This window comes from Pseudopipra pipra, chromosome 17 (genome assembly GCF_036250125.1).
Source record: "Pseudopipra pipra isolate bDixPip1 chromosome 17, bDixPip1.hap1, whole genome shotgun sequence".
Lineage (NCBI taxonomy): Eukaryota > Metazoa > Chordata > Aves > Passeriformes > Pipridae > Pseudopipra > Pseudopipra pipra.
Genome location: NC_087565.1, coordinates 1,525,733 through 1,543,689, shown reverse-complemented (window position 1 = coordinate 1,543,689; position 17,957 = coordinate 1,525,733). Strand labels below are relative to the sequence as shown.

The following is a 17,957-nucleotide window of genomic DNA, read 5'->3' as shown; positions in this document are numbered from 1 at the left end:
AGCTCTCAGCAGGGGCACGGCCACGGGTGCTGCTGCAGAACAGCGCTGGGTGCCCCTCACCAGGGACCCTCCTCTCCCACCATCCTCCCACGGGCCAACAGCACACAGATCTGCTTCTCCCCCAAGCAGAGAGTCCCTCAAAAGCAGAAGACCCCAAGAAGCTGGCCCCGAGCCCACAAAGACCCAACCGAGCCCCTCCCCGCCCTGCCGAGCCCCAGCCCACACCAACCAGCCAGTGCCCCGGCACGCTGCGGAGAGGTGACCGTGTCAGAGGTGTTGAAGCCTCCAAAGAGCTTGGGTTCAGCAGCCATGGTCCCGAAGGCGCGGCTGGGGGTGCGGTGGGCATCGGGGGCTGCCGCCTTGCTGGGCGTCTGCGAGGCTGGGTAACCCCCATGGTGGGTGTTGTCGGTGGGCTCCAGGCTGCGCCGGCGCTGGCTGGGGTCTTTGGGCTTGCTCTTGCTGCTCCCCATGGTCCCGGGCTGGAGGAGACACGGACACGCAGAGGGCCTCTGTTATTATCGTTGTAATTATTATTATTACAATTAGTAAGCAGAAGTCACTCTCCAGGGCCCAGGTGACAGATGCCTGCCCACCAGGAAACAAAACAACCTCTGGAGTCTGTTCAAGCATCAGCTGCTGGGAAGTCTGGCCACCCTGCCCTTGCTCTGGGACAGCATCGCCCCTCCGTAACACTGAGCCACTTCCTGCGTGGCCACAGCAGCCAGTGAAACACCAGGAGTGGAGTGTTCAGGACACACTTTGGGAGCAGAGGGAAGCACACTGAGCCCTGGGAATGTGGAGCGAGGATGCTGAGCATGGAGCCTGGACCAGCAGCTCTGGGCCCAGGCACCCGTTGTGGGATGCAGCTCAGTCCCACCCAGACGCGTTTCCTGGTGCATGAGAGTTTGTACCAGGGCGTGGACAGGAGAAAACAAGACACAGACAAATATCCACGTGCTTGGATTACTGTGACAACAGAAATTTGGAGAACCCACAGCTGCATCACTGCTGGCTCAGGATGGGGATTTAATTGCTGAACATGTACCTTTGAAGTCCAAAACATGCAGCAAATGGGATAAAAGCTTAAATCAGGAGCAGTTTCAGGCAGCTCACAGCTAAGGACCAAGGGATCTCGGCTTTATATTAGTCAAATAGTTTATATATATAGCCTTCCTTTCCACTCAAGATCACACTCTATAAATACCTTCAAGGTAATGATATAAATGAAGGAAGGGAATTATTTGCAGTCTCCAAAGATGGCAGGATACCCAGCAGTGTCCTGAAGCTATGGAAGGAAATATTTAGGCTAGATCACGCATGGCAGGAGGGAAAAGGGAGGTGGAGACAACCAGGGAGGAGACTATCTCTGATAAGAACACAGAAGCAGGGAAACAGCAGAGGAGGCAGCCACTGCCTGTGGGGTGTGGGACCTGGATGCAGCCACTAGTGAGGCTGTGCCAGGGGTTTTTCTAGCCCAGCTTTGGAGAGAATTCAGGCCAAACCCCCACGAGCAGGGCCAGAGCCACGGGCAGCCCCAGCAGCCTGCACAGCCCCAGTGTCAGTGGGGCAGAGCCCCCGGCTCCTGCCATGAGGAAGCTTAGGGGTGCCAGGCACAAGCTCTGCTCCCCTCCCAGCTCCCCTCTCCACAGTGCTCGGGGCTTATTTCCTAGAAGACACAACTTCCATCCACTCTTTTCCAGCTCCCACATTGTACAAGCAATGTACACAAGCAGAGTCCTGGTGTGACCCGTGCTGGCAGGATCAGACCCTGCCAGGGTCAGGGAATTGGAATAAACTGATTTTTTAGGAATTAGAATAAACTGCTAGGTATGACTCCAGAAGCCCCTCCAGTGGGGAGAAGAGCTGTCGTTCCTCCTATGGATGCAGGAACAAGGAAGGACCAATGCCTCTATCTGCCACGGGACCCAGCCCACGTGTATCTCTCCAGGACTTTGGGGTTCTTGAAGCAAAGAAAGGTCAAATATAAGCTCTGCACTGGCAAATTCAGAGGCACATCCTGCAGCCGGGGGGAGGGTGTCTGTCCCATAAATAAATGCACTTTAAAAGCCTGGTGCCAAAGATACTAAAGCAGAACTGCAGAGGAAAGCAGGACCTTAGAAGCAAAGAGAAGAAGCCCCCACCACCCCATCCCCAGCAAGCCCCTCTCTCACCTCTGCCCAGAGCTCCAGCACCCACTGGCACTCCTGGGATGGCAGCAGCAGTGCAGGGAGGAAAGTGGGGGTACAGTGGGGCTGTGACCGTGTGGCTTGTGACTGCCCACGCGACCGTGAGCAAGGGCAGAGCTGCTCAGAGTTTCCCCTGGAAACAGCACTTCCCCAGGCAGGAAAACTCCCTGGCTGGGGCAGCGGATTTAGCAGCACTTCGGGGACACAAGTGTCCCCTGAGCACATCCAGCCTGGGTCAGCAAAGGATTTGTCAGCATCCTGAGAAAATCAGAGAATAAAATACTCAGTATGCCCAGAGATTAGCCAAGACCACAGAGATGGGAGAGTGGATCCCCAAGGCACTTCCCCAAAGCAGGCGAGTCCTTGCCTTAACACCTGAGAGCCTGTGGGCACAGGATGTGCATCTCCCAGGCATGTCCTGGCCAGGGATGCCATGGACCATGAGATCATCCCTCCTGTGCAGTGGTTTGGGCAGGAGAGCTCTCCTTTTTCAGGAGAGCTCCATCAGAGCTCCCACCCTGCACTGGGGTGCTGATCCTCCTGGGCAAGGGGTTTGCTGGGTGTGCTGGTCACCAGGACATGATGCTCCAACGGGGCCCAATGCAGGAGGAGGAGGAGCAGGAGGCATGAATCCATGGTCCTCTGGGGAAGGGGCTGCAGAGCAGCGAGCTCTGCTCCAAGCTCTCCTGTTGGTTTGCACATAAATACCTGCACGCTCTTGCTTTGACTTGGCTAGTGCAAAATGCAGGCTGGCAACCCCAAACTGTGCCCAGAGGCACTGGCAGCCTTGCACCATCCCCACTCTGAGTCCCAGGTAACTCAGCCCACAGGACCATATGGCTTTAGCCCTGTGGCTCTCCACCTGTGCCCAGGGAGGAGAGGGGCCTGAGAAATACCCTGTGACCCCAACATCCCCCTTGGCAGCCAGGGAGGAAAGGGTGCACATTCCCCTGGGAGAATGCAGGGTTGTGCAAGAGCCTGGTAAAGGAGTGATTAATGACAGCAGGAATGTGCTGTGCACTCAGGTCCTGGGAGGCACCAGGGAGAGACCCCCCTGCTTCCAGCAGAGCCATTGATGAACTCCCCCAGAGTCAAAGGGCAGACAAGGAAGGGGGTGAACCCACCACCCAATGTGGCAGCTCCCAGCACACCCCAGCAGCATCACTGGGGGCTGTGGGACAGCACTACAGCAGCCAGACTGCAAAAAATACCCATGGCCAGCAGCTGTGCTGTGTTTATGTCTAATAAATTTATGTCTAATAAAGACAGCATTTCCACACGCAGCAGGCTGCAGGGATGCTCAGCACCGCCAGCATCCAGCCAGGGCAGCCTGTCCAACGCCCAGTGGGATATTTCCCTGCTCCCTTGCTTTCCACAGCCAACAGTGCTGGGATGGGGGGCTCAGCATCACTCCCCACCCCGGCCAGTGCCTTGGTTTCCAGCAGGGCTTCCCTACTCCCCCTCCCAAGGCTTGTGTGGCAGGCTGGAGCACGGCCAGCATTCCTGTGCTCGCTCTGACTGATGCGAGGTGGCGGACGAGGCAGCTTTCCTGCGGCGGGGATTAACACCCCGGGCACGTCGCAGCCTGCAGGAACTCCCTGCTTTCCGCTCCCGGGGGTCAGCGCCAGCAGCACATCGTGAACCACCACCGTGATGAGTTGCGAGGCCTCAGCTCTGCCCCCCGGGCCGGCCACACCTCGGCGAACACCCAGGGAGGGTTCAGCCTTTGGCACCTGCACCCAGCCCCCAGCCCACCCACAGATGCTCAAAGGCCAAATCGGCTGTGGCAGCGCACCCAGGGCCCCAAATCTGAGCCCCCCCGGCAGGTAAAATGGCCTGGTTCCCCCTCCCCGGGCCATCGGCGATGCCTTACCAGTGCTTTCGGCTACAGCCTCGCCGCGGGGTGGGGAGGTGCCTCCGGCCAACTCAGCTCAGCTCCCGCCGCAGCCTGTGAGACAAGGGAACGTCAGCGCCCGCGGCAGCACCCGCGCCCCCGACCGTGCCCTCTGCCCCCGCCACGGCCGGTGCCCAGCACTGCCACTGCCCTCCTCCTCCTCCTCGCCACCCCTCCAGCGCGGGGCCGGCAGCTCACACCCGCCCGCTCTGATCTTCTCTCATGTGTGAAGAGGGGACGATTCTCTGCTCCACTTCATCAAACCCACCGGGGACGGGAGAGGAGGTGACTGCAGCCGCCCCGGGCGATGTCCCAGGATGGGAGGGAAGCGTGGACACCCCCAGCGCAACGAGTGATTTTTCAGGAGAGAAACAAAGCCAGTTCCTCCAGACACACCGGCATTTTCAGCTCTGCTGCTCCATCTCTGGACAGCCAGGACCTGCGGCAGGGAGGGTCGGCTACCAACTGGGGACCTTGTCCCCTGGGATGAGTCACCTTCTCCACTCCCAAAAGCACAGACAGATGCTACAGTACGAACCATGCACAAGGTCTGGGAGGCAACATGTGCTGCTGAAGCTCTGACTCAGCCAAAAAAGGACATTTTAGCTAAATTTTTCTAAAAGGACAGTTTTCTGTCACAAAATCGTGCAATGGTGCGACACTTCTCAGCAGCAGTGGCTTGGGGCAGAGCTTCAAGTGGAAAGCAGACCAGGACACAGCCCTGCAGAGTCAGGGCTGCACCTCACCTGGCTCTGCCACCCCTTCCCATTCCCCAGATCCTGCAGAACTGCCTCTGCTCCCTCCTCTCCTACCAAAAGCAAAATCTCTCTCCGACCAGCCCTGCTCACCCAGTGCTGAGCAGAGGCTTGAGCTGCTCCTGAGGGGCTCCTGCTCCTGGATGGAAGGGATTTAGCCCCCACAGCTTCACTGCCCCGAGCACCACCCCAACTGGGTGGAGCCCACCTCAGCTGGGCTCCTCTCCCAGCTGGAGCCCAGGTTTCACACCTCATCCAAGGGGAACATCCCGGTGGCTGCCATGCAGGGGCCGTGCCCCACCGCAGGTTTGTTTTGATGGCCTCCCCTTCCCGCTGTTAATAAGTTTTGTCACTATTTTTAGTGCATTTGATTAGGATAATGAGCAGGAGCTGACTGACAGCTCTTCAAGACGTTGAATGGTTTGTAATTTGTACTTGACGAATACTCGCTGGCAATGATTGCACAGCGGGATGGAAGGGGAAAGCTGCAGCCCCAACTCCAGGCTGCAGCACATACAAATAAGGCTGTGCCAGCACACACGTGGTGCTCGTGTCCCCACCACCCCGGCATGCTGTGACATGGGCTCCCAGGCACACGCTGCAAGGCCACGATCATGACCGGACCAAATAGGGCCAAAAAAGCCATGAGGGAAACCCAAATAGGCCTGAGCTTGGAGCCAGCCATACACTGGGTGCTGAGGTGCCAGGTCCTGCAACAGGGAAGGGACAGGTCCCCATGTGGATGGATGCACTTGCAACTTCACAGTGCCAGGCTTGGGTGTTTGGTGGCTGAAAGTGGCTGCTGTGGCAGCAGCCTGGCACTGCCTGGCACATCTGGCACAGCCCAGCACAGTCCTGCTGCTCACTTGGCAGAGGTGCTGCCATCCTCACCAGCATATCACTGGCATAGCCATGGCCAGGCTCAGGCAACTGGCCAGTGCTGCCATCCCCACCTATCTCTGTGTGCTGCTGGCTCTGCATTAAGGGTCTTCCCGGCCCCCCCATCCCTCCCCAGCTGGAGGGGAGGATGCCAGGGCTGAGCCCAGCCATGCACCCTGCCCGGGGCAGAGGCCGCAGCAAGGAGAGGCCAACCCCGCCCTCCCCTCTCCAAAAGCAATTAAAAATGAGGCACACTTGGCTGCACAACTCAGCTCGGATCAGATCACGGCACGCGAGACAGTGGCGTCCCCATCCTCCCCCGCCGGCGCTGGGAACGCCGCCTGGACTGCCCAGCATTCCCACACCTCCGCCGCCCGCGCTCCAGGGTCAATCCCCCCAAAAATCAACTGGCAAGTTGGGTGGCAGGAAAGGCTCCATCCTCTGCCCTACCTCCCTGCAGCAGAGATGCTCTGGCAAAGGCAACAGCGGGGGGAACCGGCTGCCCTCCCGGCGAGTCCCGCTGTTTTCCGCCGCGCCTGGATCGCTCAAGGATACAATGGCCGTGGAACGGGCAGGCTGACAGCGGGCTGGCGGCGAGGGGAAGCGATCTTACCGTCCTTGCAAAGAGACTAACAAAAGACACTGATTGGGAGCAGACAAAACACAGCAGAGGCAGAAACCTTGGGAAATGCCGCGACAGGCTGGGGCCCGATACCAGACACCAAGCCTTGGGGAGGGAAACAGGCTCCATCCTTGGGGCTGCTCTGGGGCCGGGTGGGTGCTGAGCGGCACTGTCAGCAGGTGGGACGGGGGATGATGAGGGAGAGCAGGGCAAGGGGCTGAGGCAGCAGCACCCGCCCGCTGATGGAGGAAGCCGAGCTGAGCCGTGTCCTCGGCTCGCAGAGCCCCGGCGAGATTAATCACGGCAACTGTCTCACACCAGACTGAAAAATGAAGCGTGCGGGACGGCGGGCGAGACAAAGCAGCCTGGCGGCACCCAGCCCATGGCAGCAGGCACTGGGGACAGGGAGAGGCAGAGAGCCGCGATCCCAAACCCATCGGACCCCTCCCTCCCCTTTGCACACAACCAACCCCATCCCAGCAGCACTGGGGTCCTGCTGGGGCAGATCCGTGCAGCACAAATGGAAACCACATATGAGGTGTGCCATTTAAACCATCCCCTGTGTCCCCCTGCGTGGGTGGCACAGTGACAGGTGACAGCAGTGCTGCCCCTGCCATTGTGGCCCCCAGACAGTGGGGTCAGTGCCAAGGGTGATGAATCACCATGGTTTGGTCAGTGCTGCTGTAACCACATCGAGATGGTCTTTTAATCATGTTAGGGTGGCCCCCGATCCCTCTCCCCACATCACCCTCTGCTCCCTCCCCACGTTTCAGTAGGAGATGCAGCTCTGGACATGCTCGCACAGCAGTTTCCCCCTCGCTCCCAGGGGATGCTCCCGGGTTTGCCCTTTCCCACGGCAGCATCACGGCCTGGGGCCAGCGAGCGGCAGCACAGCCCCCAGTGCTTTGGGGTGCTCCAGCTCAGCCCACCATCCTCTCTGTCACCCGAATACAGCCTGTGAAAAAAGTGATTCCTGGCCCCTGTCCCATGCCACCAGGCTTTGCTCAGTACAAAAAGGGGAACACAGGCACACCTCTGCCAGGCTGGGACCTGCCCTATTACAATGAGTCCCAGGTGGTGCGAAAAGTGGGAGGTGCTCCCTCAGCCCTGCAAAGTGGGGTGTGATGCTGCAGACACTCTCCCTGTCCAGCTGAAGTAGTGAAGGCATGTCTGGACTGTGCCGTCAGCCCTTCTCCACAAGGACACTTGTTTCTCACTTGCACTGATTCCTAAAACAGGAGAAGCAATGCAGAGATGCTCCCTTCATCTTGGCTCCAGTTTGGGGACAAGCCACAGGCAGGTGCTCCCAGTGCCTGTCCGGGACCTCCACTTTGCTCAGCTGACTGCATGTCAAAGGCACCTGAGCTAAGGTGCCTCTGCCCTCCCCTGGGTCCCCCCCACTGATGGAGAGCTCTCCCAGATGAAGGAATGGCTGGAGGAGCAGGGCAGCACAGCTGCTGCGTGGGGGCCCAGCTAAACACTCCCCACAGATATAAGTCCCAGCCCCTCCTACCTGACCCTGTCAACTCCTGTTAAATTTAAAACCATCTTAATTAAAGCTTCACAGCCCAAGCAAGCAGAGGCCAGTTTGTCACAAAAGGGGAAAGGATAATTAGACCAACCATCCAAATTCACTCCCCCCAAGCACGGGGGAGAGCCACAGTCAGGAGCGGTTCAGAATGCCTCCGACAAGACATGTCAAAACAGGGAGTTAAAAAGACCAAAACAAACCCCCAAGAAGCACAGAAGCATGCTCAGGATGTTCATCTGGCCAAGAAACTGGGAAACTCCAACTGTGAACACAGAAAGCATGCAGGGAGCTCCAGCTCTCCCCACCATCACAGGGCCGGCCCCTCGACAGGCAGATTTTGGCTCTCTGTGGCCATGGGCAGCAGCTCTGCCAACACCAGTGACTGCACACAGCTGCAGGCTGTGCCCCCACTACCCCCTCAGCACCCCAAAACTGGATAAGGGCAGGGGCAGCCCGATGGTGGGCACCCTGCAAACACCATCTTGCACAGGGCTGGCAGGAGAAAGCCACAAGCCTTATCTCCCCAAAACAATCCAAGAGGCTGCCCAGGGGGAGCAGGATGTGCTGCAAGTTGTGCTTGCTGGTGCCGAGCCGAGCGCTCGGTTTCAAGCCTTTTTCTCCCCCAGGGGATGGGAGAAGGGAAGGTAGCCTTTGCCACACCTTGTCACACCCCCATCACTGCACTGCAGCACACCTGGGTACCAACAGGATCCATCAGTGTGTGGGTGCATCCCTTCTGCACTGCAAGGGCATCCAACAATTGGAGAAGGGAAAACAAAGCTTTCTCACCCCGAGGGTGGTCCAGGTCAGGAACAGGGTCCAGAGTGGTGGTAGGATCTCTGGCAGGAGGTGCTCAAAGCTGGCTGGGTGCTGTGCAGCTCGATCGTGCTGGCGCTGCTCCGTGTCAGAGCAGGGATGCCTACCACTGCCTCCCAGCCTGACTCAGCCTGTGCTTCCAGCATTCCCACCAGGACACCAGCCAAAGCCAGGAATTGCCCAATCTGCTCCAGCAAATGCTTTCCAAGGCACACAAAGCCTCTGGCCTGCATTAACCTGAAGCCAGCTTCTCCTAGACAGGTGATGAGGGCACTGCTCTCCTCCTGCCAAATCCAGGAGAAGGAAAGCGAAAGGAAATGCTTCCAAGGGCAAGAGCACCTGTGGGGCTGGTAAGAGCCAATGCTGGGCAGGGAAACACTGACGTGGAGCTGGAGTGGCACTAGGAGCTGGAGCTCTTGGCCACCAGGACTGCCTGGAGCCATGGGGCAGTGCTTCCCCAGAAGAGCCCTCTGGCTCAGCAGTGGGGGCTCAGCACTGCCCAAAATGTACCTTTTTAACACTGGCCCCTGGGCATGCTGGCACCCATGAGCTTCCACCACCTGCCACCTAGTTCAGCAGCTTCCCATGGCCTGTCACATCAGTGCTGCTTCCATCCTCCTCCAGGCAAAGCACCAGGAAGAGGGACTGGCCCTGCAGGAACGGGGTGATGGAGACTTGATGACATGAGCTGGCCTCTTGAGGAGGAGGGAGGTTTTCTGTTCCCCATTTCTGCAGTGCCTCTCCCAGCACAGGCAGCCTCAGGCTCCAGGAAATGGAGTTTGCTTCTGCTTTCTGGAAGGGAACATCAGCCCCGGGTGCTCTCGGGGGATGGCTGTGGCAGCACCCAGCCCACTCCGTGCCCGGCTCCTGGGGAAGGGGCAGGAGGCAGCGGGAGGCTGAGGTGACTCACAGGTGGCTCAGACCCGGCCACCCCGGTGGTGCCACCTGCAGCAGCTGTGGCTCTGGGGCTGCCACACCCATTCCAACCCGGGCAGGCAGCAAATCTCCAGGGCAGGGGGAGGAAGGGGGCAAGGAACGCAGGAAGCAAAAAAGCTCCAGATCTGAGCAAGTTACAACCATCCCCGGCCACGCTGGCGTCACTGCTAAAACATTTCCACCTTCAGAGAAACCAGCCCAGCCAGTCCAGCCAGGAGGGGAGCTCCCGGCACTCCACCAGCCCTCTGGGGCCAGAGCCGCAGCCCCACCGGCCCTGCAGAGGGGTCCTGAAGGACCCCCATGGTGGGAAACCTCCCAGCAGCCCTCCTGACATGGAACAGGAACTGAAAGACTCACTGGGGAAAAAGGGAAAATGCAGAGAGGGTATGTGGGTACATGCACCCTCAACACAAACCGTGGGGCCGGGCATCACCCCGCTCCAGGCTGGAGCCACAGGGACTTGGCAGGACGCATGCTGGGGTTCACTGCAATGAGAGGGGTTGAAGGACATGCCAAGCAGAGGCCAAGGCTCTTCCATCACTGATTTCCAACACCCTCACTTTGCAGACCCCTGAACACTTTCAAACTAATAAGCAGGATCCTGCGCAGCAAATTTATGCCGATGATCAGATTATTTTCCCAGGTTTTTCTGGGACTCTGGGGCATCTGCCCGACAAGCCACGTGCTCCAGGGAACCGTGGGGCCATCAGCCCTGACACACACACGCTGCAATGTGGCTGCACGAACAGGGCTGGATGCACGCTCGATTCCTGCTTTCACCTGTGCAGGCAAGGATGGGACTGGGAGCACCTCCTGCAGCAGTGGGCACAGCCTGGCACTGTGGCTCTGGTCTCAGCACACTGACACACAGGGAGCCTGGACATCATTGGTGGCAGAGCCCTCAGAGATGCTGGTCCCCACAGCCACTCCCATCTGCACCACCAAAACAAAGCATCGCTCAGGATGCGTCAGACGAAGCAACCAGGGAGGGTCTTAAGGGGCAAACAGAGATCAGCCAGCCCTGGAAACCATTTCCAAGCACAAAAAGCTGTGTTAGATTCCCCAGCTGCTCCTGGGGCGAGCGGGATGCTCAGCAGCTCCGATGGAGAGGATCCAGCTGGGAGGTGCAGCCCCAGACGGTGCTCACTATCAACAGCCTGAGCAGATGAAAAACAAAGAAAAACGCTGAGCTGGTGTCTTTATCCCTGTCACTCGTGGAGCAGGGAGCCAGGCTCTGCACACCTCCAGCCCTGCACCACTTGCTGCACCCATGGTGGGGAGCAGGGACAGGCTACGAGTCAGGTGGATGGGACCAGCAGTGTGGGACCAGCTGCACGTAGACCTTACACCCTCCCATGGCATCTCTCCAACCCCCACTAGCGCTGCTCATCCTACAGGGACAGGATGAAGGGATGCAGGAACAAAGGGATGAAGGGCATCTCCTCTGCTTTCCATCACCTGTGGCTGATGGTGCCTTCAGCACAGCCCCCCTGGACCACGGCATGAGAGCTCTCCTTGTCCCCAAAGCATGGAGGAGGGCTCAGATGTGTGTACACACAGGTGCACACACATCCCCACTGCTGTGCACCTGTGCAGGCAGCTGCTCTCCTTGCCTGGCCCCACCCATCCTATCACCCTGAGCCTTCCCACCCCACACACTCCCAAACTCAGCTGCCCGTGATGTTGGAGCAGGGAACTCATCCTGGTCGCAGTGACTTTTGCAGCTACATCTGTGCCCTTCCTAGTCCCACAAAATCCTCCCTTGCCAGTGCAGCAGGGTGCTCACTGGCAGCTCCCCCTCAGCTGTGCCAAGGATTCCCAATTCCCTTCCCAGCACAGCAGGGTCCCACCAGTGCTTCCCCAATGAACTGGGGAAGGAAAGGGTCCAACTGAGCAGGAAGAGACTCCAACAGACTTTTTTTGTAGCTTTTTTTTGCAGAAGTCAGCAAGCACATGCTTCCACCCAGGAAAATCCAAAGACCAGCAGCACCCAACCCCACTGCCACTGGCACTGGCTGCAGCCACAGCTGAGGATGAGGAAGGGGGTTGTGCTTCATGAAGATCAGATTCTATTTGCCCTGCCTAAGGTGGGGCTTTGCCTGTGGGGTAGGGCAGTGCAGCTGGGGCTGGGAAAGGGAGAAACTGAGGCACACACTTGGTGTAAAACCTCACCAACCTCTGACAGCAGCTTCTGAGGTGCTCCTGGGGGAAACTGAGGCACACAGTGCTCCTTACTGGGTGGGGAAGCAAGGTGGAGCAGTGAAACCCAGACACAGCACTGTACCTCCAACTCCAAATTCCTTCTAAAGGGTGCCCCTAGGTGAGACATTTTTAGGCTCAATTTAGCACTGACCTGACCCTGTCAGGCTGTCCCCAAACCGGTGCATGGCGTGGGAGGGGGGACAAATCACTCAGGACTTGCTAACCTCACTCGTGGTGGAGGGGGAAATGCAGCAGTGGATCTTTACCCTCATTGCCCAGGTTTTTGCTAGCCAAGGTTGCCAAACACAGTCAGGAAGGATGGGAGCAGCCACTCCAGGTGGAGGCTGTTTTCACAGCATACAGTCAGGTTTTCTTCCATCCATCCATCCACCCATCCATCCATCCATCCAGTCCCCACACAGCAGGCTGGAGGCCAGCCGAAACCTCACGGTCATAGGAGCGAGACCACAACAGGTCAAGCATGGGCAGGGACCAGGAAACTGGGGGCTGGGAAACTCAGGACCAGCCTCCAGGACTTGCAATGCGGGGAAGGAAGCACAGAACACCCCGAGTCACAAGTGTCCCCACATCCCATGCTGGCAGTGGTGCTGATCCACCAAAGCCACTCACCCTTCACTGCAGACCCCAAAGCCACCCTGTGCCCTTCTGGTGTGGGACCCACAGCTGCAAGGGGAGGGCAGGCTCGCTACGCATGAGCCCCATTTCTTATACTTTTGCCTTGAATGCCCTGGGCAGTTCTGTTCCCCAAATTCTTCCAGACGAGCCCACCAACCCCGCACGCCAGCCTATGGATATCTCAGATGCTGTATTTCCACTGAGACCACCCAGAACCAAGGGGCTTGGTCAGATTTTTTAAGAGCTGAATTAAAATCAATGACCAGCCCTGCCTTGCCCAGCAGCCGATGCCCCTCTGCTCCCAGCCCGTCCCCAGCCCTCCCAAACCCCTCCCTGCTCCGCAGCAAGGGCAGCCAGCAGATCCATAGCCTGAAGCGAAGTCAGCGCAAGACGCAGATTTGCAGGTCCTGGTTCCTGGCCCAGGTTCAAACCACACTTGCTCCTGAAATCTGTTTCAGGGCTGTCTTTCCCGAGCGCGCGTGTGCACAGGCATGTGCGCGGCAACCCCGGCTGCCAGCACAGCCGGCGCCGAGGTCACTGTGCCAGCGTGGGGCTGAGCTGGGGGCCCGGGTGCCCCTGAGCACAGACCTCAGCCCTCCCCGACGGAGCCACGCTCAAACAATCCATAATATTATTTTTTTCCCTCCTAAGCACACGATAGGCGGCACTGGAACTAGATGACATGGGGGGTTGGAACTAGATAAGAGTTAAAGTCCCTTCCAACACAAACCACTCCACGATTCTCTGATATACTGGACTATCTCCCAGCTGGCTGCCCATTTAAAAGATGAGGAACCAAAGGCTTTAGAACGGCCTCGTGACACACGGCATGTTTTCTGCTGATGGGTGGAAACTTCAGCAAGACACGAGCCCCAGGGAGCTGGTCTGCACCACCCACAGCTACAGGCGGTTGGGAAGAGAGGTTTGGACTGGAAACAGCAACAACCCGCACTCCTGTCCTAGGAACAGCTATACATGGATGGTTATTTCCATCCAGAGGTCCGAGCTGCTCTCCAGGCATGGGATGAAAGGGTTCTCTCCCAGGGAGCAGCGTGGGGACACTGTCTGACAAGGCCGTTTCCGATGGGATGCAGGCTGGACACATCTCTAGGCGGGCTCTGGGGTGAGATGTGGAGCGCTGCGGAAGTGAGCTCAGATGGGAAATTGTTCCAAGAGATAAAGAAACAAGTTGGAAACCGAGCTGCAAAATAGACAGTACAGGAAACAATAGCACTTCAGATAGGCTTTCCAATTTCCCTCAGCCATGCCAGGAGCCCAGCACTTTGTCCCAGTGATGCACAGGGGTTCCCCCCCTTAGACAAGCTGGGAGGAGGCACAGGCTGTTCACTCACTCCTATCTCTTCTCTTTTAAGGTCTTACAGGCATTTGCTGATTATTTAAATGAGAGGTTATGGACCAAATCCTTCAGGTCTCATTAGATAAGAGTTTAGCTCTGTGATGAGCTCAAAGGCCAGGTGGGATCCCACACCACAGCAGGGAGAGGCAGACGGGATTTTGGAGGCATGGGAGCCCCATGGTCCATCCCCTCCTTGCCTTGGTGAGTCCAGTAAAATGATGCTGCTTTGCAGGAACTGCCCATGCCGCTAAAGGCCATCCCCACCTTGGACCACTGATGTCCCCTCTGTGCCACCAAGGCAGCAAAGGACCCTCTCAGTCTCTGCAGCAGAGCCTCCACACCAGATGGTCACTGCAGCGCTCTCCTCGTCTCTCCCCCAGCTCCCACCCAGGGGCTGGGATGGCCCTTTCTGCCTCCCCACGGAACCTCCACGATTTTCCATCACTCCGGCACAAAGTCGTTAAAGGGCAGAGCTATCATTAGGGCATCTCCATCACAAAGGGAGCACTGCAAGGCCACTAACGATCGAGACAGGGAACATTGGACTTCCCCTCGCTGCTGCTGCTGCGCAGCCCATAAATAACCCTGTCTCAGGCTGCTTTGGCAAAGCCAGGAGGTGTTTGGAGGAGCCTCTGCCCTGCTGCTCCCAGGTCAAAGCTTGGAAGTGAGAATTGACCCTCGATCTCCCAAGCAAAGGTGTCCTTCCCTGACAACCAGGCATTAACTGGCTAATGATTACAGAGACACAGCTCCCTAGGGAGCCAGCACACGAGTCTCAGAGACACAGAATGCCAAGGTTTTCCTACGGCTGGATTTGGAGCCAGCCAAAGCGGCACGGAACAGCTGGCTTAGCACAGGGCAGCCAGGATCAGCCTCTCCAGCTGCAAAGGTGTCAGGGGCAGCCCCACAGTGCAAATAACAAAAGGGATATTGCTTTGAAGCACAAGATTGCTGATGTCTCCCTGCACAACCCCCATCCTCATGCCTTTCCAGACAGCCTTGCCAGCCCCCCACAACTGTCTGACCAACACCTGCTGCACGGGGGCCTGGGCACGTGTTGAGCCACTGGGTTCTGAGGGGGTCTCCAAGCCTGGCAGGGATGAACAGGTTTCCACCATCAACAGCTGGGCCTTGCGAAGGTCTGTCCTGCCTCGGTTCTTGCACCGGTCACTGCTGGCAGTGAGTATGTCCTCAGCAGAGAGGAGAGCAACAAAGCCCCCCAGCTCCCTCCTGCCATACACCTCCTCCTCAGGGAGCACCAGCCGGGCAGTAGGAAGAAAAATCAAGTCTTTTGTTGCCACCTTCCCACAGCTTAGTTTCACAGAGCACTGCTGGGTCTGTCCTGTCCTGTCCCTGTCCCTGCTGCACAGGTAGGAGCTCACCCCAGGAACCCCCTGGGCCCTGCATCCTCCACTGTTCCCAGTTCCTAATGCCACAGGGTGGTGGAATCTGTCTTGGGGGACCCCCCAGCTGCACAGAGCAGCCACATCATGTCCCTTCCTTTGCATCACTTCTGGCGACCAGGAGGATGGGTCATGGCACACACAGGGCAGCACAACCTGCTCCCTGCCACCTATAACCTTCACTGCTGCCCAGTGTCTTTGGGACTGGGACCAGGACCAGGACCACAGTCACCTCCTGGGCTGGGCCCTGGCACAAGACAGCAGCCTCTGGGGTGAGGAAGGGCCAGGGAAGAGTGCACTGTGCAGGGCCAGCAGAACGCACGGAGATGCAACAGATCCCCACTCAATCCAGCAGGTCTCACAGGAGGCTGTGCAGCTCCCTGAGACGATGCTCAGCACCAGACAGGACCACGCCAGGACCAGCACCACAAGATGCCACCCTCCTACCACCCCTGTCCCCAGTGCACACAGCCCTGAGCACTGGCCCCATCCCTGCAGGTTGCCCCCCGTGTCCGTCCCAAGTGGCACCAGGACGCAGCACAGCCTGTCTGGCAGTGAGCACGATAAAACCACATCCCGACCCCAGTGGGGCTCAAGGCAAAAGCCACGACACTCTTTCATGGCACCGGGGGCTGTGACAGGGACAGAGGGAACACGGCAGTGCCACTGCTTGCAGCCACACGTGGGGGTTGGACCGCCCAGCCTGTGATGGAGGAACGTCCCGGCTGGATAAAGTCGTAAATCAGACAAGCTGGGGCTCTGCAGCCCCCCAGTAGGGTGAGCCAGCCGGACACAGCGAGGGGCACAGCGAGGGGCACAGCGAGGGGCACAGCGAGGGGCACAGCGAGGGGCACAGCTCGTCAGGCCCACCAGGGCTGGACACTGGCCCCAGAATCACCGGTGAGCAAACACGACAAGGGAAGCAGATCACGAGACATCAAAGCAGGGGGGCGATGAATATTTCATGTCCTGGCCTACATACAGCCCGGCTGTCCCCGCCCTGCGCTCCCGGGGGTCCCCCACAGCCCCTGAGCACAACAAAGGGGAGTTGCAGGCAGGCGGGGCCGCCCCGCCGGACCCCCCGCGTCCCCAGCTCTGCCCCGCCAGGCAGTGACATCCCCAGCCAGACCCACGGCTGACCCACCAGACCATGTGCATCCCGCTGGACCCACAGCCGCCTCACGGACACCCCGAGCCAGACCGCGAGCATCCTTGTGGGGACCCGCCACCAGCTCTCCGGGCTGCGGGCATCTCCCACTGCCAGACCCACAGCTGCCCCACTGCAGCCTGGGCATCCTCGGCTTGACCCACCGCCGCCTCGCCAAACTGGCGGCAACCCCGGTCGGACCCACAACCGGCTCGCGCGTACCGCGGGCATCCCCCCCGCACTTCTCCGCGGGCATCCCACTGCGGGCATCCCCCCCCGGTCCCCACTGCGGGCATCCCCCGCCAGACCCCACGGCCGGACCCCGGGCACTCCCCGCCAGATCCGCTGCCGGACCCCGGCGCTCCCCCCGCCGGACCGCGGGACCCCCCGCTCGCCCCACACCGGGGCTCCCCTCGCCGCCCCCTCCCCGCCGCCGCCGCCGCTCACCTCCCGCCCGTCCGCTCCGCGGGGCCGCCCCCGCCGCTCGCCTCCAGCGCTCGGCCCCGGCTTTGTCTCCGCGCCGGGGGCGCGGCCGCCGCCCCCCGCCGCCGCCGCGCTGGGTGCCCGCACCGCCCCGCACCGGGCCGGGCTCGGGGCTCGGGGCTCAGGGCTGCGCCGCCGGCAGCAGCATCGCGCAGCGCCGCGGCCCCGGCGCGCTGGTGCCTCGCCCGCCCCCGCTCACCCCTTCTGCGGGGCGGGGGGGGAGAACCGCGGGGAGGGGAAAATAAAAAAAAAAAAAAAAAAAGAGTAATATGGCAGCAAACCGGAAACGGTGGATGGGGGAAAAAGGCAGCAGCCCCTCCCCTCCCCTCCGTGTTTTTTTTTTTTTTTTTTTTAAGGGAGAAGGCTCCGGGCAGCCGGGCTCCGCGGGGCGCGCACGGGCCAAGGGGCCGCCCCCGCCGCCGGCTCTGCCGGCGCGTCCCGGCCCGCGGCGGGGGAACCGCCTGGTCGCGCCGGGGACACGCGTGGGAGCGGCGGCCGCGGTCCCCTGGGCGCCTCACCTCGCGGGTCAGGGGCTGGGGGGGCTCCCAGCCCAGCCCAGCCCTGCTCGCCCCGCCGGGCTGTCTCGGTGTGTTACCTGGAAGCCGGAGCCGGTAACAGAAAAGTGGTTTTCGAGAGGCTGAAACCCGGCTGAGTTGGGGTTCGCTTTATTAAACAGTTCTAACACACGGCGAGTAGCAGGGGAAATGCTGTTTTGTGAGTTTCTGTACCTCCGCATCCCCGAGAGGGACACCTCGCCTTTCCCAGGGGGCTGCAACCTACGTTCCCCCTTCTCTGAAGTCAGAAGGAGGCAAAACTTCAGTGTTGAGGAAAAGCAGACAAAGATAAACCACGTCCTGGGCCTCCCTGGGAACTCGGGGAACTGTGGGGCTCTTCGGACGCAGCGTGGGCACACAGTGCTGTGTGGGTATCTGCCCCGTTTTTGGGTTAACACGCCTCCCCCGGTCTCCCCTGCAGCCCGTGCCGCCCTCCAAATCAAGGCAGCGTGGAGCTGTGGGTGTTCCCGGGGCACCCGGTCCCGGCTGGCAGCATCACCCTGTGCAGGGCTGGGAGAGGTGCCTGTCCCGAGTGCTGCTTGGGCAGGTGGGCTCA

General features: G+C 59.6%; 1 protein-coding gene across 3 annotated transcripts in view; it reads right to left on the bottom strand.

Annotated features, from left to right (window-relative positions):
* The window catches only part of SRC (SRC proto-oncogene, non-receptor tyrosine kinase), a 29,135-nt gene extending 12,085 nt beyond the window's left edge, over positions 1 to 17,050 (bottom strand). Inside the window, exons 1-3 of one of the 3 annotated variants that reach the window (XM_064673623.1) lie at positions 16,812 to 17,050; positions 4,060 to 4,134; positions 230 to 479 (exon numbers count right to left, since the gene is read on the bottom strand). In XM_064673623.1, coding sequence (XP_064529693.1) covers positions 230 to 470 — 241 coding nt within the window. In that variant the 5' untranslated portion in view covers positions 471 to 479; positions 4,060 to 4,134; positions 16,812 to 17,050. Of the gene's footprint in view, positions 1 to 229; positions 480 to 4,059; positions 4,135 to 6,164; positions 6,882 to 16,811 lie in introns of those variants that run through there. The other 2 variants (XM_064673621.1, XM_064673622.1) reach the window with 2 other exon arrangements.
* Positions 17,051 to 17,957: the final 907 nt, after the last annotated feature.